Source organism: Fringilla coelebs (assembly GCF_963513975.1).
Source record: "Fringilla coelebs genome assembly, chromosome: 14".
In the NCBI taxonomy this organism is placed as follows: Eukaryota; Metazoa; Chordata; class Aves; order Passeriformes; family Fringillidae; genus Fringilla; species Fringilla coelebs.
Genome location: NC_140040.1, coordinates 931,155 through 950,513, shown reverse-complemented (window position 1 = coordinate 950,513; position 19,359 = coordinate 931,155). Strand labels below are relative to the sequence as shown.

At 62.8% G+C, this 19,359-nt stretch overlaps 6 protein-coding genes across 8 annotated transcripts; 2 read left to right on the top strand and 4 right to left on the bottom strand.

Annotated features, from left to right (window-relative positions):
- Positions 1-670: 670 nt before the first annotated feature.
- VPS4A (vacuolar protein sorting 4 homolog A) lies at positions 671-4,358 on the top strand. The gene is made up of 11 exons (XM_084215170.1): positions 671-794; positions 1,106-1,217; positions 1,295-1,442; positions 1,549-1,610; positions 1,845-1,964; positions 2,056-2,212; positions 2,864-3,012; positions 3,117-3,198; positions 3,274-3,493; positions 3,585-3,725; positions 4,002-4,358. The coding sequence occupies exons 1-11, from the start codon at positions 774-776 to the stop codon at positions 4,101-4,103; spliced, it is 1,314 nt and encodes a 437-aa protein (XP_084071296.1). The 5' UTR covers positions 671-773; the 3' UTR covers positions 4,104-4,358.
- A 420-nt stretch (positions 4,359-4,778) lies between these two features.
- Positions 4,779-5,884, bottom strand: PDF (peptide deformylase, mitochondrial). Its single transcript, XM_084215171.1, has 2 exons — positions 5,306-5,884; positions 4,779-5,028 (listed from the first exon to the last, which is right to left on the bottom strand). Exons 1-2 carry the CDS (start codon positions 5,850-5,852, stop codon positions 4,871-4,873), a joined length of 705 nt encoding a protein of 234 aa, XP_084071297.1. The 5' UTR covers positions 5,853-5,884; the 3' UTR covers positions 4,779-4,870.
- On the bottom strand, positions 5,870-8,816 carry COG8 (component of oligomeric golgi complex 8). The gene is made up of 5 exons (XM_084215168.1): positions 8,493-8,816; positions 8,076-8,283; positions 7,154-7,972; positions 6,317-6,485; positions 5,870-6,171 (listed from the first exon to the last, which is right to left on the bottom strand). The coding sequence occupies exons 1-5, from the start codon at positions 8,804-8,806 to the stop codon at positions 5,945-5,947; spliced, it is 1,737 nt and encodes a 578-aa protein (XP_084071294.1). The 5' UTR covers positions 8,807-8,816; the 3' UTR covers positions 5,870-5,944.
- A 59-nt stretch (positions 8,817-8,875) lies between these two features.
- On the top strand, positions 8,876-10,110 carry NIP7 (nucleolar pre-rRNA processing protein NIP7). Its single transcript, XM_084214992.1, has 5 exons — positions 8,876-8,983; positions 9,207-9,293; positions 9,370-9,508; positions 9,581-9,721; positions 9,796-10,110. The coding sequence occupies exons 1-5, from the start codon at positions 8,928-8,930 to the stop codon at positions 9,913-9,915; spliced, it is 543 nt and encodes a 180-aa protein (XP_084071118.1). The 5' UTR covers positions 8,876-8,927; the 3' UTR covers positions 9,916-10,110.
- A 456-nt stretch (positions 10,111-10,566) lies between these two features.
- On the bottom strand, positions 10,567-12,328 carry TMED6 (transmembrane p24 trafficking protein 6; the record flags this gene model as incomplete). Its single annotated transcript, XM_084215166.1, has 4 exons — positions 10,567-10,838; positions 10,996-11,147; positions 11,310-11,436; positions 12,134-12,328. The coding sequence occupies 4 exons, from the start codon at positions 12,326-12,328 to the stop codon at positions 10,614-10,616; spliced, it is 699 nt and encodes a 232-aa protein (XP_084071292.1). The 3' UTR covers positions 10,567-10,613.
- A 665-nt stretch (positions 12,329-12,993) lies between these two features.
- TERF2 (telomeric repeat binding factor 2) lies at positions 12,994-18,556 on the bottom strand. Of its 3 annotated transcripts, none has more exons than XM_084215117.1 (10): positions 18,334-18,556; positions 18,149-18,244; positions 17,531-17,661; positions 17,248-17,334; positions 16,607-16,753; positions 15,978-16,429; positions 15,140-15,526; positions 14,594-14,679; positions 14,287-14,336; positions 12,994-13,865 (listed from the first exon to the last, which is right to left on the bottom strand). In XM_084215117.1, exons 1-10 carry the CDS (start codon positions 18,542-18,544, stop codon positions 13,707-13,709), a joined length of 1,806 nt encoding a protein of 601 aa, XP_084071243.1. In that variant the 5' UTR covers positions 18,545-18,556; the 3' UTR covers positions 12,994-13,706. The 3 variants fall into 3 exon arrangements, with proteins under 3 accessions (XP_084071243.1, XP_084071245.1, XP_084071244.1); XM_084215119.1 differs by having other exon boundaries at positions 15,140-15,370; XM_084215118.1 differs by having other exon boundaries at positions 16,607-16,750.
- Positions 18,557-19,359: the final 803 nt, after the last annotated feature.

Here is a 19,359-nt window from a genome sequence, read left to right as displayed (position 1 = left end):
AGCGGGGCCAGCTCAGCTGTGGGACCGGTGGGTACCGCAGCAGGCACAGGTGCCCGCAGGTGTTTGGGGGGGTGTGTGCACAGGGAAATGCCGTACACATGTGCAGTGTGTGTGCAAATACCGCACACAGGGGCGTGTGCCTGGGCACAGACACGTGTGAGCATGTAAACACGCACAGACACATGAACACACACACAAACACACTCACAGACACACGTGAACATGTAAATACACACACAGACACACAAACACATACACAACCACACACAAACACACTCACAGACACACACAGAGACGCAAACACACGTGAACACTCATGAACACAAACCCACAAAAACACTCATGAACATACACAAAAATACACACAGACACAAACACATGCACTCACACAGACAGACACACACAGACACACACAGACAGACAGACACACGACTGTTCACGTGTTTTTGGGGAGTTCCCGCGCACTCCGAGTCCCCGGGGCGGGGCCTTAATGGGCGGGGTTAGGCAAAACCACGCCTACAAAACGTGACGTCTCTCAAGAGGCGTGCTCCTAAGAGACCACGCCTATTTGAATACATAAATAGCTCTGGGCGAGGCCTCAGTAAACCACGCCCCTCGGTGGGCGGGGCTCCCCAGCGCCTCAGGCGCTGCTCGGCGCGGGTTGCGGCGCCGCCGGCAGGGGGCGCGCGGCCGGGCGCAGCCGCAGTCGCTGCCGCCGCCGCCGCCGCCGCCGCCGTCCCGGGGCCGCCGGAGCGGCCGCACCGGGCGATGCGATGACAACGTCCACCCTGCAGGTACCGACCGCGGGCACCGGGACCGGGCTGGGGCTCCGGCGGCGCCGACACCGCGCCCCCTTTCCGCGGGCCTCCGCTCGGCCCAGCGGACAGGCCTCACCGGGGCCCGGCGCCGTGCCGGCCGGGGAAAGGCCTCACCCGGCCCCGGTGCAGGGCCCCGCTGAGGTCGCCCAGCCCTGCTGAGCCTCGGTGCCGGCGCGGTGGGGAGGGAGGTGGGCGCGGCGGAAGAGCCGCGGTGCGAGCGGGCCCGGCCCCTGGCGGCGGGGAGGGCCCCGCCGGGCCCCGGTGCTCACGGCGCTCCCCCCGCGCAGAAAGCCATCGACCTGGTCACCAAAGCCACCGAGGAGGACAGGGCCAAGAACTACGAGGAGGCACTGCGGCTGTACCAGCACGCCGTGGAGTACTTCCTGCACGCCATCAAATGTGAGACAGGCAGACCGGGGGGCGCGGGGGGCTCCGGCGCTCGGGGGGCTCCGGGTGACGCCTGCGGGTCCCTGCAGATGAGGCTCACAGCGACAAGGCCAAGGAGAGCATCCGAGCCAAGTGCATGCAGTACCTGGACCGGGCGGAGAAGCTGAAGGAGTACCTGCGGGGCAAGGACCGGCACGGCAAGAGGCCTGTCCGAGAAGCACAGAATGACAACAAGGGGTGCGTGGGGGGGCGAGGGATCCCCTGTCTGGCCGCCGAACTGGCAGGAACCCCCCTTGCCACACCTGTGCAAGTCCCACTCCTGAACCCTATCCTCTGTCCCCAGGAGTGACAGTGACAGCGAAGGCGAGAACCCTGAGAAGAAGAAGTTGCAGGAGCAGCTGATGGGTGAGAGAGGCTGTGATGGGCTCGACCCTCTGGGGTTAGGAGGGATTCACTGACAGCCCTGTCAGGGGTGGCTGTGGGACTGGGGCCCAGGGGTGTGTTCCTGTAGACTGCTCACCCCAAACAGCTGCTGTGCTGAGGGGAGGCGGGATTGGGGGTGTGGGTAGGGACTCTGGCTCTCACTGCTCTCTGTGCCCATCTCTGTGGGGCCATGTCGGCAGAGTCACACCCTCACAGGTGCCATCATGATGGAGAAACCCAACGTGCGGTGGAGCGACGTGGCTGGGCTGGAGGGAGCTAAGGAAGCCCTGAAGGAGGCCGTGATCCTGCCCATCAAGTTCCCACACCTGTTCACAGGTGAGGCCGTGGTGGTGGGAAGGGGCTTTGACCCCTCTGTGGGCCATCCCAGCGCATGGCTGGGCAGGCCTGAGCCCCGTCTCTGCCACAGGGAAGCGCACGCCCTGGCGCGGGATCCTGCTCTTTGGGCCACCTGGCACTGGCAAGTCCTACCTGGCCAAGGCCGTGGCCACCGAGGCCAACAACTCCACCTTCTTCTCTGTGTCCTCCTCTGACCTGACATCGAAGTGGCTGGGGGAGAGTGAGAAGTAAGTTGGCAGCAGGGACGTGGCCAAACCTGGCTCCTGGCCAGCCAGGCTGGGGCAGGGGCCACCAGCATCAGGAAACCCCAGTAACAGGGCTGATAAAGAATTGGGAGCCAGTGCCTTCAGAGAGGGAGTCTGAGCAAAGCAGTCCCTGGGCCTCTTCCCTCACAGCCTCTGTCCCCTCATCTTTTCAGACCTCTCAGTCCAGCAACTTTAAGCTGGTGTCTTCTAACACTTAACTGGATTCTGTCTCCTTGTCTTAATTAACTGCCGTCATGCTCCATCTTGGGGCAGCTTTGGGGCTCTCCAGAGTTGCAGCTCTTACCTGAAAGTTTCCCATCTGTCCATGCTCAGAATTCATTTACAGCCCACTTACAGCAAGCTTTGAGGAAAGCCCACTGCTGCCAAGCTGAGCAAGTCATAATTAAACTTAACTCTACATTATTAATTTCTGATACCCTGTAATTAGACTTACTTTAATCCCCAGCAGGGTCCCAGGGGAGAGCACAGTCCCTTGAAGGGCTGCACAGCTCCTGGTGTGGCACTTCCCTTGCTGCCAGCATGGGGTTCTCAGAATGGGAGGAACGTGGGGCTGCCCTGATGCTGCTGAGGAGCGTCTCTGAGCAGGGACCCCATCCCCTGCTTTGTTCCCAGGCTGGTGAAGAACCTGTTTGAGCTGGCGAGGCAGCACAAGCCCTCCATCATCTTCATCGATGAGGTGGACTCGCTGTGTGGCTCCCGCAACGAGAACGAGAGTGAGGCGGCCCGGCGCATCAAGACCGAGTTCCTGGTGCAGATGCAGGGTGGGTGGGGACTTGTGCCAGGGATGGGTGGGAGCAGGAGGAGCCAGGCAGGACCTGGGGACTCAGAGAATCCCTGGAGATTGTTTTGAGCTGTCTGCCTGCAGGTGTGGGGAACAGCAGCGACGGGATCCTGGTGCTGGGTGCCACCAACATCCCCTGGGTGCTGGACTCGGCCATCAGGAGAAGGTGAGCCCCACACGCAGCGCCCTGTGGCAGCCCCCCAGCAGGGCTGGAGTTGGGGCTCACCCCTCGTGCCCTCAGGTTCGAGAAGAGGATCTACATCCCCTTGCCCGAGGAGGCGGCACGGGCGCAGATGTTCCGGCTGCACCTGGGGAACACGCCGCACTCCCTGACGGACGCCAACATCCAGGAGCTGGCCCGCAAGACCGACGGCTACTCGGGGGCCGACATCAGCATCATCGTGAGGGACGCCCTGATGCAGCCCGTGCGCAAGGTGCAGTCGGCCACACACTTCAAGAGGGTGAGTGAGGGTGGTCCTGGGGAGGGGAGGGCACTGTGGCTGTCCCCCCACGTGGCCGAGGTCTGTGCCACGTGCCGCTGGCTCTGTGCAGGTCCGTGGCCCTTCCCGCACCACCCCCGGTGCTGTCGTGGATGATCTCCTGACACCGTGCTCGCCCGGCGACCCTGGGGCCAATGAGATGACCTGGATGGAGGTGCCCAGTGACAAGCTGATGGAGCCCGTTGTCTGCATGGTAAGCGTCCCCTCTGTGGCTTTGGCCTGGCCACTTCCCTGCTTGTCCTTCAGGCTGAGGGCCAGGCAGGGCTTGTGGCTCCTGGGGTGGACACAAACCCCCAGTCTACCCCTCTGGAGGAGGGCTGCGTGACAGGAAAGGGCCTTGGGTCTGCCAGGCAGCTCCCACCCGTGGTCAGTGCTGCTGCCATGGGGGAAAGGTGCCTCCCTGCCATGGGTGTCCCTGTCCCGTGCCCTCACCTGGTCTGAGCCACGTGCCCACCCACCTGTGTTGCAGTCAGACATGCTGCGCTCGCTGGCCACCACCCGCCCCACCGTCAATGCCGAGGATCTCCTCAAAGTGAAGAAATTCACGGAGGACTTTGGACAGGAAGGCTGAGGGGGGCATGGGGTCAGTGGGGTTGGGGCAGCTGCAGGCCCCGCTGTGCCCCCCTCCCCGGTGCCAAACCGACTGGTGTTTGCTCACTCCTGCCCCACTGCACTGCGGGGACACGGCCCGGGGGTCACACTACGGGGGGTGGGTCTGAGCATGGCCTGGGCAGCTGTGGCCCTCCCGGGCTGCACTCCACTCTTCTTCCTGCTCTTTTTTTATTTTTTAACTTAATGCTGCTTTGGGTTCTGTCTTGTTTATATGAAAATAAAAACAATCTGAGTGCTTCAGCCAGTGCCCAGCCACTCCCCAAGGCTCTGCCCACACCAGGGGGCTCAGCCCAGCCCCACCTCCTGTCCCCCAAAATGCAATGACCCAGAGCCTCTGCCTGTCCCAAGGGGGTGGGGGTTCCTCACACTCCAGCCATCCCAGACAGGGATTTGTGCCTGTAGGGGGCTACTTGGATGGAGCAGCCACCAGCTGATGGCACCCACCTACCCACACCCCATGTCATACTGTGCAGTCCCTGGGCTCCCCTAAGCCTCGCTGCCCCCCAGCCCCATCCCGGTGCCCCCTGTGCCGTGCCCACCTGCTGCCCACGCTGTGACCATGAGCCCAAACGAGCCCCAGAGGGAAGTGCGGGCAGGACCCCAGCTGCCTCCCTGTGCCCACCCGTGGGCAGGAAGGGCCGGAGCCACGCTGAGGCCACAGGTCTGTATTGGCTGCAATAAAGCTGAGTGGGAGCCCCCCGAGCTGCGCTGGTTCTTTGCCCAGGCTCAGTCCAGCAGCTCCCTCCAGCCCACGTTGGTGAAGGTGCGGGGGTCCATGCGGTCGATGTAGAGGATCCCATCCAGGTGGTCCATCTCGTGCTGGACAATCCGGGCGGCCCAGCCCGACGCCTCCCAGCTCACCGGCGCCCCCAGCTCGTCCACGCCTGTGCCCGGGGTAGCGGTGGGTTGGGGGGTGATTAGGAGAGAAAGGGGGGACCCGTGTGAGAGTGGGAGGAGCTGTGAGCGAACAGGGTGACTGTGAGAGTGGGGGACCTGCGTGTGGTGGCATCCGTGAGAGAACAGGGAACCCGTCAGAGAATTAAGGGAGCCCTGTGAGAGTGGGGCAACCGAGAGAGACTGCGGGACCCGTGTAAGAGAAGGGGACTGTGAGGGAGGGGCAGGTGCGGGGTCACACCCGGGACAGGGCGGGTCAGTCCGTACCGGTGACATGAACGGCCCAGTGCCGCGGGACGTAGGCGGAGAAGCCGTGAATGCTGGCGCAGCCCTCGGGGCCGGTGACGAGGCGGGTGTCGAGGACGCGGATCGCGGGGTTCACGAGGACGCGGAGCGGGAAGGGCTCGATGCGGTGCGCTTGGCGCAGCGCCGGCGGGTACCGGGCGCAGCGGGCGGGCGGCAGCTCCGCGGCGAAGACCCTCAGCGGCACCCCGAGCTGCGGAGCGCTCAGCCCCAGGCACGGCCGGGCCCGCAGCCCGGCCGCCAGCGCCGCCGCCAGCCGCCGCAGCTCGGGGCCGCCCAGCTGCTCCGGGGACACGGCGGCGGCGGCGCCGCGCAGCACCGGGGCTCCCACCTGCACCGGGGCGGCGAACGGCGGCACGGGCGGGCCCAGCACCCGGCGTCGCAGCGCCCGCCAGTAGGAGCGCTCCCGCCGGTCCCAGCCCGCCGCGTGTCCGCAGGCGCGGGCCGGGAGCAGCGGGGGCCCCGGCAGGGCCCGTCCCGGCAGGGCCCGTCCCGCCGCCGCCGCCGCCATGGCGCACCGCGTGCGCGCGCACCCGCGCCGCCGCAGCGCCCCCTGGCGGCCCCGGGCCGCTCCGGCGGGGACACGGGCGGGCCGCAGCGCCGCTACCCCGTGGCCACCGGCGCACCCGGCAGCGCAGCCTCCCCGGAGGGGCTCTCCGCGGGCTCGGTGGGCACGGCCGCGTGTTCTCCCTCCGGCTCCGGGGCGGTCTCTGGGGATGGCTCCTCCTCGCCCGGTGCCGGCGGAAGGAGGAAAGCCAGCGGCTCCCTGAGAGCGGCCACGTCGATGCGGCCCAGGCGGCCAAAACGCTGCAGCTGCGTGGGGGGGACACCTTGGGGATGGGGAGAGAGGGGTCAGGGGCTCTGCGGGCAACGACACCCCACGGAGGGGGCAGGAGCAGGACAGGGCCCGCTCAGTGCCAGGGGGAAGCCACGGGTGAACTCCCCCTGCACGAAAACCAAACCCTGAGATCTCACCCAGTGCCTGTGCAATCTGTGCTGGAGGGAAAAGCACCTGGAGGCAGCGGTTCAGGTACGGCAGCAGATCCTCCAGGAAGGCTGTGCAAAACTGGGTAAAGAGCTCCTGCTCCCGCCCGCTGAAAGCCGCCTCCTCAGCACGGTGGAAGGCCAGGATGGTTTTGGTCACCTGGGGGAAGAGAGAGAGGCGGATGGGTCACCTGATGACAGCCACGTGCCCAGGTGGGTAAGGAGGCCAATGACACTTGGCTTGTACCAGCAGCAGCAGGCCCAGGGCAGTGCCCATCTTCCTGAGCTGGGCATTGGTGATGCCACACCTGGAGTCCTGGGGTCAGTTCTGGGACACTCCAAGATACACATTGTGGGGCTGGAGTGTGTCCAGGGAAGGGAATGGAGCTGGAGAACGAGCTGAAGCACAAGGAGCAGCTGGGGAGGCTTACCATGGAGAAAAGGAGGCTTGAGAGAGACCTTCTCACCCGCCACTACTCCCTGACAGGAGGGGCAGCCAGGGTGCGGCTGGGCTCTGCTCCCAAAGAACAAGGGACAGGACAAGAAATAGCCTCAAGTTGTGCCACAGGAAGTTTAAGCTGGATATCAGGAATACTTCTTCAGGGAAAGAGCTGTCTAGCCCTGGCACAGGGCAGTGGTGCAATCCCCATCCCCGGGGAGATTTAACAGCTGTGTGGATGTGGCACTCGAGGACATGGGCTAGGGGTGGCCTTGGCAGTGCAGGGGGAACGGTTGGACTGGATGATCTCAGAGGCTTTCCCAATCCACTGAGAACAAACCCGGCCCATGATCTCCCAGGACAAGTCCCAGCTCCATCCCCGGACTCACCTCACCAAGGGCACTGTCCAGGCAGGCGGTGACGTCCTGTGCCAGGGCGATGGGGCAGCAGAGCCGCAGGTCATTGAAGGCAACGAGGAGCCCGTTGAGGAAGCAGGCAAGGGGTGGGAAGTCCAGCAGCACCATGGGGGGCTGCAGCGTCCCAGGCTGGGCTGTGGGCACCGGCACTCCTGCGCTGCCCCCCAGCACGGCTGGAGCCGAGATCAGCGTGTAGGAATTCATCTCCTCCCGGAATTTCTCCACCGTCTCCTCCACCGCCTTCCCGAAGGTGTCGGCGGCCACGCGCTGGAAGAGGGGGGCCAGCTGCCCGCGGAAATCCACGCCCACCCTGCTGAAGGACAGCCCGAAGTACATGCACTGCCCCAGCAGCGAGTCCAGCCGGCCGCCCACGCCGCGCTCCAGGTCGCGCCGCAGCGTCCGCAGGAACTCGGAGACCTTCTGCAGCACCCAGCTGTGGAAGATGGCCCCCTCGCCCGGCGCCGCCGCCTCGGCCGGCACCAGCGGCTCCTCGTCCGAGAAGATGGCGCGGTACTGGGTGACGATGTCGAACAGGTGCACGCGGCAGGCCTCGATGGTCTTGGTGATGTGCACGTAGGGGTCGTGCTCGGGGATGGAGGCCTGCGTGGAGCGCAGCCAGGCGTCCCGCGCCTGCAGGAACTTGACGCGCAGCTCGGCCTCGGTGAGCACGTCCATGCGGCGCAGGAAGCCGATGACGCGCAGGCAGGCGGGCAGCGGGATGTTGGTGCGCAGCTGCTGGATCAGCTGGTTCAGCATCAGCTGGGCCGACTGGCGCACCTCCTCCACGATGCCCTGGGGAGCAGAGAGCCTTCAGTTGGGCACGGGACAGCGTGGGGGTCACCTGGATCACAGGGTGGGACGACACGGGGTTCAGTCACGCGGCAGCAGGGCTCACCTGGATAACAGGGATGCTGCTGTGCTTCCTCTCCAGCCTGCGCACGTAGGCCGTGAGCTCCAGCGCCTCCTCGTAGTAGCCGTTCCGGACGCAGGTGTCCATGAGCTGCGGGATCTCCAGGATCTCCAGGATCTCGGTGTGCCGGTTCAGGGTCAGGCTGTTCATGCGCCGGCTGCAGGCGATGGCCTCGGCATCGCGCATGAAGGTCCTGCGGGCCGGGCTGGCATCAGCAGAGAGCCCTCCCTGCAGCGGGTGGATGCGCGCACCTTCCCACCCGCACCGGCCGCTCCCAGCCGGCCCGACACTCTTTGGTCTCCGCACCTCTCGCTCCCCAGCCCAGCCCATCCCCGGCCCTTCCTGCCCCGTTCCCACCCGCGCCTTGCCCGCCGCTCCCCGTGCCCGGTGCCCGTCCCGCACCGGCAGGCGTCCTGCAGCGCGGGCAGCCGCTCCAGCAGGCTGCCGAGGCGGCTCTCGATGCCGCCGAAGCCGCGGCCGGCGCGGCCGGTGCACTCGGCGGAGCGGATGAAGGCTCGGTAGTGCTCGAAGGCGAGGCGGCGCGTCTCGGCCCCGACCCGCGCCCGCTCCGCCGCCAACCGCGCCGGCTCCCGGCCCAGCTCCGCCAGCCCCAGCGCCGCCAGCTCCGACACATAAGCGGCGAGCTCGGGGCCGCCGGGCGCCGCCGGGCCGCGCAGCCAGGCCAGCAACCGCGCCTCCTCCGCCGCCGCCGCCATCGCCGCGGCCGCCGCGTCACCTCCGGGCCCGCCGGTTCCGGGTCCGTCACTTCCGCTACGGCCGGTTCCGGTCGGTCACTTCCGGCCCCGGCGACCCCGCGTGCGCGGCGCGGCGCAGGAGATGCGGCCGCTCACGGAGGCGGAGACGCGGGCGGTGTTCGAGAAGCTCGGGAAATAGTGAGGGGCCGGGATCGGGCACCGGGAGGGATCGGCACCGGGAATCGGGCGAGACCAGGCAGAGAAGGGAGGGCACCGGGAGGACTGGGCCGGCTGGATCCCGGGGTACGGGGAGAGCGAGGGGGCGGTGGCACGGGGGATCGGGCGGGGGACCTGGAGCGCCGGGCCCCGGCGGCCGCGCGGCAGGAGGGGCCGGTCCGGGCTCACGGGTCTGTCCCTGCAGCATCGGGGAGAACATCCAGCTGCTGGTGGACCGGCCCGATGGCACCTACTGCTTCCGCCTGCACCGGGACCGCGTGTACTACCTGAGGTGAGCGCCGGGCGGGCGGGGAGCGGGCCGGCCCCGGTGCGGCCCGGCCGAGCCCAGCACTGCCCCGCTCCCGCAGTGAGAAGCTGCTGAAGCTGGCGGCCAGCGTGCCCCGGGAGAGCCTGGTGGCCCCGGGCACCTGCTTCGGGAAGTTCACCAAGTCCCAGAAGTTCCGGCTCAGCATCACGGCCCTGGACTTCCTCGCGCCCTACGCCAAGGTGGGTCCCGGCAGCCCCGAGCGGCTCTCGCAGCCCCCGGCAGCCCCTCACAGCTCTGCCCCTCTCCCGCAGTACAAGGTGTGGGTGAAGCCGGGCTCCGAGCAGTCCTTCCTCTACGGGAACCACGTGCTGAAGTCGGGGCTGGGCCGCATCACGGAGAGCACGGCGCAGTACCAGGGTGTGGTGGTGTACTCCATGGCCGACGTCCCGCTGGTGAGCGCCGGGCCCGCCGGGGCTGCGGGGGGTACGGGATGGGCGACCCTCCCTCACCTCCCCGTCACCCCCAGGGCTTCGGGGTGGCCGCCAAGTCCACGCAGGAGTGCCGCAAGGTCGACCCGCTGGCCATCGTGGTGTTCCACCAAGCCGACGTTGGGGAGTACGTGCGGAACGAGGACACGCTGACATGAGGGACCCTCGGGGACCCCCAGGGACCCTCGTGCTCTGTGAGTGTTCCGGGCTGGCACGGACTTTGTCTTGCACCGTGGGTGTGGGAAGCCCGCCCAGAGTGGGAGGGAAATGTGTGGGGAGGTGCCAGCACAGAGCCCTCGGGGGGCTGCTGCCAGCACGGGAGGACGGGCCCTGGCCCCAGCCCTGTCACATAAAGCCTGATCCTTTTTTCAGTGCCTGTTGTCTGGTGTGGAGGTCCAGGGGGAATCAGTCCTCGCTCCTCCTGTGGGGAATGTGACACACTGGGGTGTGTTTGGGGGGCTGATGAGGTTGGGGGGAGCCTCAGAGTGTGAGGATGAGCTCCAGGGGAGGGGGGGGAGGGAGGCACCAGCAGCTTCTAATCTCACAGAGGGTGGATGGCAGCAGCAGGCAGCAGTCACTCCCCAGGCTCTGCTGGGGGTTCCTTTATTTGGAATCTGGTAGAAAAGGCCCGTTAAGACACTAACAAGGGGTAGGGGTATGACAAACCCACACAGAACTCAGGTGATAGTGTGGCTTTTGGCTTTTCTTGGGGTGATGCCAGGGCTAGAACTGAGGCAGGAGCAGGGGGAACTCTCCAGCCTCCTCCTGGGAGCAGAATCCAGCCTCTGCTCCTACTCTGTGGTGGGACAGAGTGGCAGCCAGGTGAGCTGGCTCTGCAGGGCATCCCTGCCCCGTTCTAGCACCTCTGGCTGCCCGAGGTTTGTGCATGAAAGAGGCGCTTGAGGAAGCAGAGCTGCAGCACCCCGGAGAGGACAATGACACAGCTCTGGGCCATCGACCACCAGTTGACATAGTTGTAGTTGGACTCCAGGAGGAAGGAGTCGGCCCCTTTCCTCATCCGGGCAAAGTTGTAGAAGCGCCACATGTGGAAGGTGTGGATCTGCAGCTTCTGGATGCTCACCTGCAAGAGAGGCAAGGCTGTGCTCAGAGCTGCACCTGGGCCTCTGTCCTGCATCCAGTGCTGCACTCAGCCTGAGCAAAGGCCCTGTTCAGTGTCCTGGGCAGGATGTGCCCATCCCTGCTCTGCTGGGGCACCCTGTGCCCTCCCTGACCCTCACCCCAATTGCCTCCAGGGTGTCGTTCAGCTCCTTCCTCTCTGCTGGCTGCTTGTGCTCCATGTTGAAGTTGTCGTAGTACACACCAAAGTTGAGATACACCTGCATTAAGCCGAAGTGGTTTTGCTGGTTGTCCAGGCAGAGCTGGTAGAAACCTGCAGAGGGAAGGGGGTTGTTGGTCCCTTCAAGGGGGTGGAAGGGCCCCAGGCAGACACATCCCGAGTGCTCAGCCCTCGTCCTGCCCCTGCAGGAGCAATCAGTGCTCTGGGAAGCCCTGGCTGGGCAGGCTCAGAGCTGCTGCAGGGGCTGGGGCTCGCCTGTGTCCTTGGTGAGGAAGTTGATCTGTCCTCGCACGTCCTGGGACACTCCGAGCTGGGAGCCATTGGGGTCACTCGCTGTCACCAGGATGCTCCTGCTGTTGCCAATCCCCGTCGCCCGCTGGACCTGGAGGCAGGGAACACCCGAGGGAAATTTGTGGGTCAGTGTTGTGTGGGGATGGAGCTGTGCCATGCCCTGAGGATGTGTTCCTGTGGGGCTGCACAGAGCCAGGGGAAAGCTGCCACTGCCAGGCACAGCTATGCCCTGGCTCTCTTCAGGCAGCCCAGTGTAAACAGGAGATGAAAGGGCTGGAGTTTCCCTGTGGGAAGGGGACAGAGCTCAGGGACATGCTGTGCCAGGACCTTCGGCTGTGCCACGGCCTCTGGCCAGGCAGTGAAGGGCAGAGCTTCCAACAGTGCTGGAGCTCCCAACACCACTTCATGGGCTTAAAGCAGGTAGTTTAAAAAATGCATGGATAGGGATTAGAGTGGTTATATTAGGAAGATATTCTTCTCTGTGAGAGTGGGGAGGCTGTGGCACAGAGTGCCCAGAGCAACTGTGGCTGCCCCATCCCTGCAATCATCAACCCTCAGGTTGGACAGGGCTTGGAGTGATCTGGGAGAGTGGAAGGTGTCCCTGCCCATGGCAGGGGATGGAGGGAAATGAGCTTTTAGATCCCTCCAACCAAACAATTCCACGATACTGCCTTAAGAAGGGCACAGTCCCCGAGATGCCGTGTGCCGCAGGACCAGCACGGGGTGGATCCAGCCCAGCCTTTCCTGGCTGTGTCAGCAATGGCCCAGGACATGTCCCCAGCACTCACCTCGTAGCTGAAGAAGAAGTTGCCTCCCTGGTGTGAGAACTGCCAGAAGCACTCCACGGTGCCCGCGGGGACGACGATGGCGAAGTCGTAGCGGTCGGCGCCGCGGAACAGCGGCTCCTGGCTGGAGCCGCTCAGGGGCTCTGTCCTGGGGCAGCCAGCGGGGCCCAGCAGAGCCAGGAGCAGCAGCAGCAGCATCCTCCTGCTCCCCTGGGCTGCAGAACTCTCTCCCCACGCAGGGCAGGGCAGTGTGAGGCACAGGGTAATCATTAACCACAGCACGGCAGCCACGGCTCAAGGTGATCCTGTGTGAGCTGCAGCTCCAACACCTGCGCTGCCAGGGCAAGAGCCTGCCCTGGAGAAGGCAAGAACAGGACACAGCTCCTGCCAGCGGGGCACCACCAACTGGCACTGCCCCTCACGGGCCAGCAGTGGCCCACATCTGACCTGGTGCTCCTGCTGCCCACGGCTCTCCGGGGAAGGGAGTTACAGGAGGGAAGGAAAATGCATGGCCACAGCTAGAGGACAAGGCACACTCAGTGCAGCACCTGCAGCTGAAGGACAGAGGGGGAAGCAGCTGTTCCTAGACAGGACTTCTCCCAGCCCTGGCTTTGCTGAACAGGAGCCAAGAGAAACTTACAAACTAACTTCAGAAAGTGCCCCTGTATCACCCCTGACCTAACCCAGAAACTCCTGTTTCCCATGTACACCACCATGTCACACGTCCAGGGCAGTGCTGCTCCCCACCCAGCACTCCCAGAGGGGAAGGGAGAGCCCCACATTCCGTGACCTTCTGCTGCATTTCCACCCACGAGGCAGAAATTCACACTTTCACAACGATTGCTACTAAACAAGAAAGGAGCTTTATTTTACAAATGACTGTTCCAGCTTTGGCACTTGAAGGCAGGAACATGTGGCACCCTTGGAGCTCACACACAGCAAGGGTATTACCAGGAAAAGTCCAAAGAAAACATGACCAAGTCAGACAAAACAAAAATTTTTAGCATGGAGACAACAAACAGTTCCAAGTACTAAAACACAAAGTAATTTTAGCTTTTTAAAGCCTCAGAGCTGGAAGGGAGGAATTTCTCCTCACACACTAGTCCCCCATTAATGGGGGAAAAAGAAAAAAAAAAAACAAGTAGATCCTCTTCTCTGGATCTCTTCCCCACAGAAGTGCTGGGAATCGTGCTGCCTGTTCCACAAGGGAGTGATGGCAAACAGATGAAACAAGTGATTCAGTGGACAGACAACCAACACAAAAAAAGTCACCTATGAGATCATCCTCTGCTCACACCTGAGCAGAGCAAACAGCTGGATTCATTCCAGAGGCTGCAGTGGTCAGGTGGACGAGGAAGTCTCAATCTAGATTCATGCTGAGAGGCTGCACAGCACCTGCCATGTGCAGCACGCTGATCTCTGCAGATCCAGCTGGAGCAAAGGCTCCCGGCTTCCTCTTTGTCATGGGTTTGGTGTCACAGGGGCTTCCCACACTGGCACACACTGCACTCTGGTCCAGCTTCCAAAAAACAAACTGAGGTCCAAAAACCAAAAGAAAGTCCTGTGGCTCCCAACTTCAGAGCATTCCCAGTTTCTTCATGGTCCGCCAGCGATCCTTGATCATCACTGAGGTGCGGTTCCTGAAGGGGAACTTCAGGCAGATGGTTTTCCACCTCCCTTCTCCGTACTTCTTCACCCCTTCCTTGATCCACTCGCTCTCCTGCACGGTCCATTTCTACAAAGAGCAAGGAAGCAGCTGTGTGGCAGAGAGCCTGCTGCCAGTTCCTTCCCTCATCACCCCTGCCAGGAGCAGCAGGGAAGGCAGACAGGTCCTGGCAGCTGCATACAACACCCCAGCACTGTAGATGTGGTGCAGCAGCTGCCTTCCTACAGGCCAGGAGGAGAGGTGCTGGTGGCACCAATGTGGGACCTGTTCCTGGGTAACAGCTGCCAGATGTGTCCCTCAGCTGAACAACAACCTCTCCAGCACGAGGGAATTTGGCAAACCTTGCTTGAAACCAAAGGGACCTGAGGCACATTCCCAGTGCCCTGCAGGCAGGACAGGCACAGCTCCAGCCTCTTTTATCATGGAGACTTGTAGGGACACTGTCCCACTGCAGGGCCTGCTGGAAGCACCTAAGGCTCCACATACATACCTGTTTCTTGGAGCTGGAGTTGTTGGAGACTTTGTTTTTCTCAAGTGATGCTGGAAAACAAGAGAGAGAGTTACATTTCCCATAATTTGGGAGGTACAGACCTCCCCGAGAGGCTGCCTTGGGTTTAGTTGCCGAGCTATGCAGTCAGAGCACCCTGTGACATGCAATACACCCCAATTCCTTTATCCCAGCCTTTCCACTGGATTTCTGGTTTCAAAATTCAGTCACCCAGGCAGCAGCAAGACCCTGGGAGTGAGCCCTCTGCCAGGATTAGCACAGGTAATCCCTGCCAGGGGGATTCCCATACCTGCATTTGCAAAGAGCTCATCCTCATCACTCCAACTATCCTTCTCGTCTGTGCCACAGGAGCTGTTCCACCTTCCTTGGAAGGACCTGAAATCAGGTGAGGGTTTACTTTGGCTACTGGCTCAGGAGAAGGTGTTTTGGGGAGCAGGTGCAGGGCCACCAAGCAAGCAGAGCCAGCCTCTGGGCACTATTTCTTAAGAGGTGGGAAGCAAGAGAAGGATGCTCCTACAGACTGGCAAGTGATGCTGAAGCTGGGAGAAGTGTGGAAAAACATGTGTTCCTTGTACTGGAATCACCTGCCAGGACCAGCTGCAGCATCTCACTAGCAGCAGGACCTAATAATTTTCTCTTCATTAACCCATAATTAATTTTAAAGCCAAACATATGGGCAAGAGAGGGTTTGCTGTGCCCAGTTCCACACGGGGTGGCAGACAAGGTCACCACTCATCTTGGGACACAGGGCAAGGCTTTGGTGCTCAGGCTACCAACACCAGCAAGACAAGTCTGGGGGCAGAGCAGACAATACCACACGAGAGGGGCTTCATACTTCTCACTCTGGGCAGACAAGGGCTCATCAGGCAGTTTTGGAGCAGGTTTGGAAGCAGAAGAGACCACGTGCTCCTGGGAAGAGTCGGGGCAGTCGCTCGACTTGCTGGACGAGCCATCCAACTCCACGATCAGATTGCTTATGCTGAACAAGTTTTTGATGTTATGGGGTATTTCAGGAGGCTCTGAGGTCTCAGAAGCTTGATTCTCCACTTCTCTGCATCTCTTGGTTCTGTGGGATACAGAAGGAGACAGTTGCTTGGGGGAAGGCAAGTCTGTTTGGTCCAGTTTGGTGAAAAGGGCATCCGAGTCCCCGGAGTCCGACAGGATCTTGAAAGCTTCTCTCAGAACAGAAATCCCACACGAGGCTACAGCTCCAGGGGGCTGCCTATAAAATAAACACAACCAGGAGGCTTGTAGGGAAACTGCCAAGGGAGCTCTGCTGCCCAAAATGCAGCCTTACCCTCCACTGGCATCCCCAACTCCTGGCCCTACAGTGCAAATCCATGGAAGAGTGCACTCCCAACCCTCCAGCACTCCCTCCCACACAGCACAGGGCCCCAGGCAGCAGGTGTGGAGAGCACACCTTCCTGCTCCACTGCCTCCTACCATACCCAGTGCTGCTCCCCAAGAGCAGCCAATGCCCCTCCCTGGTCACTGCAGCACTTCCTGCCAGCAACTGAACCAAACCACCTCAACACCCTTCCCAGGATCCACCTTGGGCTGGCCTGAGCAGGCATTTGGGGAATTAGGAGCTGCCTGGACACAGGGGATTACCCCTTGGAGGAGAACTTGAGGCCAACTGCATCCACAATCTAGAGCCAGACTCCTGTGCCCACCTTGGTGATTCCCTGTTGGACACCCTGGAGAGTTCTGGGGCAGCTTCTGGTTCTTTAGCAACTTCCATAGGCTCTGGAGTGCCCTTCAGGATATCATATGCTGCTGTTAAATGTTCAGGCGTTGCTGCTGGGTCAGTGACTACTTCCATAGGTTCCACAGCTGCTGCAGAGCCACCAGCTTCTTCCATCACCTCTGGAGCTGCTGTGGGACCAGCTGCCCTTTTTGCAGGGCCGGCAGCTCCCTCCAGGTCTTCTGTTGCTCCTGCAAGCTCTGGAGCTCTGGCTGGGCCCTCTGCCCTTGCTGAGGCCTCTGGAGAGTTGGTTGGGCCCTCTGCCCTTGCCGAGGCCTCTGGAGCTGCTGCCTGGTCCTTCAGCCCATCTGCAAACTCAGCAGTCCCCAGCGAGGATTTTGCTTTGCCGGCATGCTCCGAGTCCAAAGTCTTTTTCAACAACTGAAGACAGACAAAGCACAGCACATTACAGCCGTGATTCCTCACGCTCCCATTCCATTTTATCCCCTCCCAAAGGTGTTCCATGGATGGAACAACTTGTCTGAGCACATGAACCCCTTAGGAAGGGGCTGGATTTAGAGAGCTGCAGGTTCCCCGGCTCCCGGGGCGGGCACGCACCGTCAGCAGCGCCGGCTCCGAGTCGTCCATGTAGCCCTTGAGGAACTCAAAGATGCTCTGCTGGAACTCCTCGTAGGAGAAGTTTTTGACCTTTGGATGAGAGGGATTCTTCTCCCGGATCACAGCCAGCCACTCATTCCTCTTCTTCTGGAGAAGGATTCATAGGATCAGGTGAGAACACCCTGAGCAGGGGAATCAGTGCCAGCCACAGCGAGGATGTGGGCAAGGACTGGGCCTTTCCTGCTGGGCATTCTCCAGGCACAGCCAGGTAACACCAACATGAGGCTGGGAAAAGGCCAGAGGAACAGAACAGCAACCAAGGAGCAGCAGAACCACCTTATTTCAGGAATTCTCCTTGCCTGCAGTGCCCATCACCCTACTGCCTGCAGGAACAGGAATGGGGACTCCTGCTGCTCCCAGAACCTGCTGGGAAGGTGAGCTGCAGGCTCATCAAGGGGTAAATGTGAGGAAAGCTAAGTGACAGAGGGGCTCCAAGGCACCAACCCAAACATGCAGCACTGAGGACCAGCACTACAGAAGGGTTGTTTCCATTTTGGCCTCCTCACCCCAAACCTCCCAGGACACATCAGACCCCCTCTGGACACACCAGCAGCTCCCACTTCATTTCACCACAGACTCACCTGGTTCCTGGGCTCCTTCCCCATGTGCTTCTTGACAATATCAGAAGCTTTTTCAAACTCCTTGTTTCTGATGCAAACAACAATAGCCTGCAGGGGACAACAAGGACAGACTGAAGCAGGGCACACGAGCAGCTGGGTGCCAGCTTCCACTCAGAACTCCCTGATCACTGCAGGTACGAGCTTGCCCACAATGAGGGAACCCCACATGTGAGGCAGCTCCCACCATCCCCCCCACGAGGCAAAAGCTGCACTACGTGTTTACTGAGAAAGAGAAGGATCTTACAGCTTCCTTCACCATTTTCTGCACAGCCTCCATCGTCCTGTCTGCCACAGAGAACTCGTCTCGGATGAAGTCCAGGACCAGCATGGCCGACTCCAGGGGGGTCAGCTCTGACTCCTTGTCGAAGGTGCAATCTATAAGAATTGGCATCCATACGTTTGGGGAGGGGGGGGTCACGGCCCTTCCCTGCAGAGAGCAGGTTATTCACCTGCACAGGGGGCAGCCCCCCACCCCACAGGTGTGCCACGACCCCCCCAAACAGCCACCTCAGCTGAGGCACTGCCAAGCATCTGAACTGCAATTCCTGTGCCCAGCAGCCACGGGAAACACTGGAGGCAGCCCCAGGTGCCCAGCCCTGAGCCAGGGCAGCATTTTGGAAGCCCGGAGGCTAAGCAGAGTCACCAGGCCGATGGGTTTTCCAGCCCCGGTCGCTGCTCTCGGCCCCCAGACAGACAGACAGACAGGAGGAGCCCCCCTCAGGGGGGCACCCCAGGGCCCAGCTCTGTGCAGGGACACAGCTCCGGGAGCGTCGGGAACACGGACACAGGCCGGGGGGGGCAGGGGCGGGCTGCAAGCAGCACCGGGGCTGCGCAGAGCCCGCAGGAAGGGCCGGGCGCCTACCGAGGTTCTCGCCCTCCTCGACCCGCGACAGCAGCTGCATGATGCGGAGCATCTGGGCCATGTCCGGCTCCCTGTCCAGCGGCCGCACGAGCAGCGCTGTGGGTCAAACGGCTGGTCAGGGCTGCGGCCCGCTCCGAGCGCCGCGGGCTCCCCAGCCCCGCCGCCCCCGGCCCGGCCCCGCGCACCCTGCATGATGTCGCGGAACTGGCGGAAATCCCGGTTGCGCCCGGAGCGGTAGGCCTCTATGGCCCGGTGGAAGTAGAACTGCAGGACCCAGCCGTTCACGGTCTTCTCAGGGAGCGCCGCCATCCCGGGCCGGTCGGGCTCAGGGTCGCGGTCGCCGTCGGGATCCCGGTCGGGATCCCGCTCCCGCCGCGCCGGCCGCCGCGTCGCCATCCCGCCAGGCCCCCAGCGCGCCGGAAGTGACGACACAACGCGACCCTCGGCGCGCGGCATTATCTAGCGGGCTCCTCGCCTACAGCTCCCGGCGTGCATCGCGCCAGCTCCTCCGCGCCTACAGCTCCCGGCGTGCACCGCGCCAGCTCCTCCGCGCCTACAGCTCCCGGCGTGCATCGCGCCAAACCCGCCGGTAAGCGTTGGTCGCCGTCTGGCGGCCGGGAGGGGAATGGCGGGTACCGGCGGGAAGGGCGGCGGGAGCGGCGCGGCCGGGGGCACAGCCGGGGACACAGCCAGGGCACGGCCGGGGACACAGCCAGGGCACGGCCGGGGGGCGCAGCCAGAGGCGCGGCCAGGGGCACGGCCGGGGGGCACGGCCAGGGTGCACGCCCGGACCCTGCGGGCTCGGGGTCGGCCCGCTGCCCGTCCCACGGGACCAACAGCAGCGAAACGCCCACCTGTAAGTGCTGAGCCCCCTGAGCGAGTGTGTCACCTGAGCAGGCCTAGGTGTGTTAAACTGGTGCCACCCGGCGCTGGCAGTGCCACCCTGCCAGTGCACGCACCGGTTTTTGCCAATTTTCTGGTCTTCCGAACAACGCCCGCTCTCCTGTGCTCTGCGCTCCAGCCGCCTGCCGATCCCCCTCACCTGGAACAGCAAAGCAGGTCCCCTGGGCAGGATTTTGGGGCAGAGGTTGTCCCACAGTCCCTCAGACCTGGGGTAATGAATTCGAAGTCCTGTCTTCCCAGCGAGCTCCCTAATTCCCAGGCAGAACTGGTGCCTGGAGGCGAAGGCACTGGGAGCTGATCCTCGGGAT

Excerpts from the sequence above, each read along its gene's own strand:
- PDF (XM_084215171.1), bottom strand. The coding sequence starts at position 5,852 with ATGGCGGCGGCGGCGGCGGGACGGGCCCTGCCGGGACGGGCCCTGCCG. Across the intron at positions 5,029-5,305 it reads CTGGGCCGTTCATGTCACCG|GCGTGGACGAGCTGGGGGCG; the intron begins GTACGGACTGAC and ends CCCCGGGCACAG.
- VPS4A (XM_084215170.1), top strand. The coding sequence starts at position 774 with ATGACAACGTCCACCCTGCAG. Across the intron at positions 1,218-1,294 it reads CTTCCTGCACGCCATCAAAT|ATGAGGCTCACAGCGACAAG; the intron begins GTGAGACAGGCA and ends GGGTCCCTGCAG. Across the intron at positions 3,494-3,584 it reads CGGCCACACACTTCAAGAGG|GTCCGTGGCCCTTCCCGCAC; the intron begins GTGAGTGAGGGT and ends GGCTCTGTGCAG.
- TERF2 (XM_084215117.1), bottom strand. The coding sequence starts at position 18,544 with ATGGCGACGCGGCGGCCGGCGCGGCGGGAGCGGGATCCCGACCGGGAT. Across the intron at positions 18,245-18,333 it reads GTTCCGCGACATCATGCAGG|CGCTGCTCGTGCGGCCGCTG; the intron begins GTGCGCGGGGCC and ends TTTGACCCACAG. Across the intron at positions 17,335-17,530 it reads AGAAAATGGTGAAGGAAGCT|GCTATTGTTGTTTGCATCAG; the intron begins GTAAGATCCTTC and ends TGTCCCCTGCAG.
- NIP7 (XM_084214992.1), top strand. The coding sequence starts at position 8,928 with ATGCGGCCGCTCACGGAGGCGGAGACGCGGGCGGTGTTCGAGAAGCTC. Across the intron at positions 8,984-9,206 it reads TTCGAGAAGCTCGGGAAATA|CATCGGGGAGAACATCCAGC; the intron begins GTGAGGGGCCGG and ends CTGTCCCTGCAG. Across the intron at positions 9,509-9,580 it reads TCCTCGCGCCCTACGCCAAG|TACAAGGTGTGGGTGAAGCC; the intron begins GTGGGTCCCGGC and ends CCTCTCCCGCAG.
- COG8 (XM_084215168.1), bottom strand. The coding sequence starts at position 8,806 with ATGGCGGCGGCGGCGGAGGAGGCGCGGTTGCTGGCCTGGCTGCGCGGC. Across the intron at positions 6,486-7,153 it reads TGGACAGTGCCCTTGGTGAG|GTGACCAAAACCATCCTGGC; the intron begins GTGAGTCCGGGG and ends CTCTTCCCCCAG. Across the intron at positions 6,172-6,316 it reads ACAGATTGCACAGGCACTGG|GTGTCCCCCCCACGCAGCTG; the intron begins GTGAGATCTCAG and ends CCCATCCCCAAG.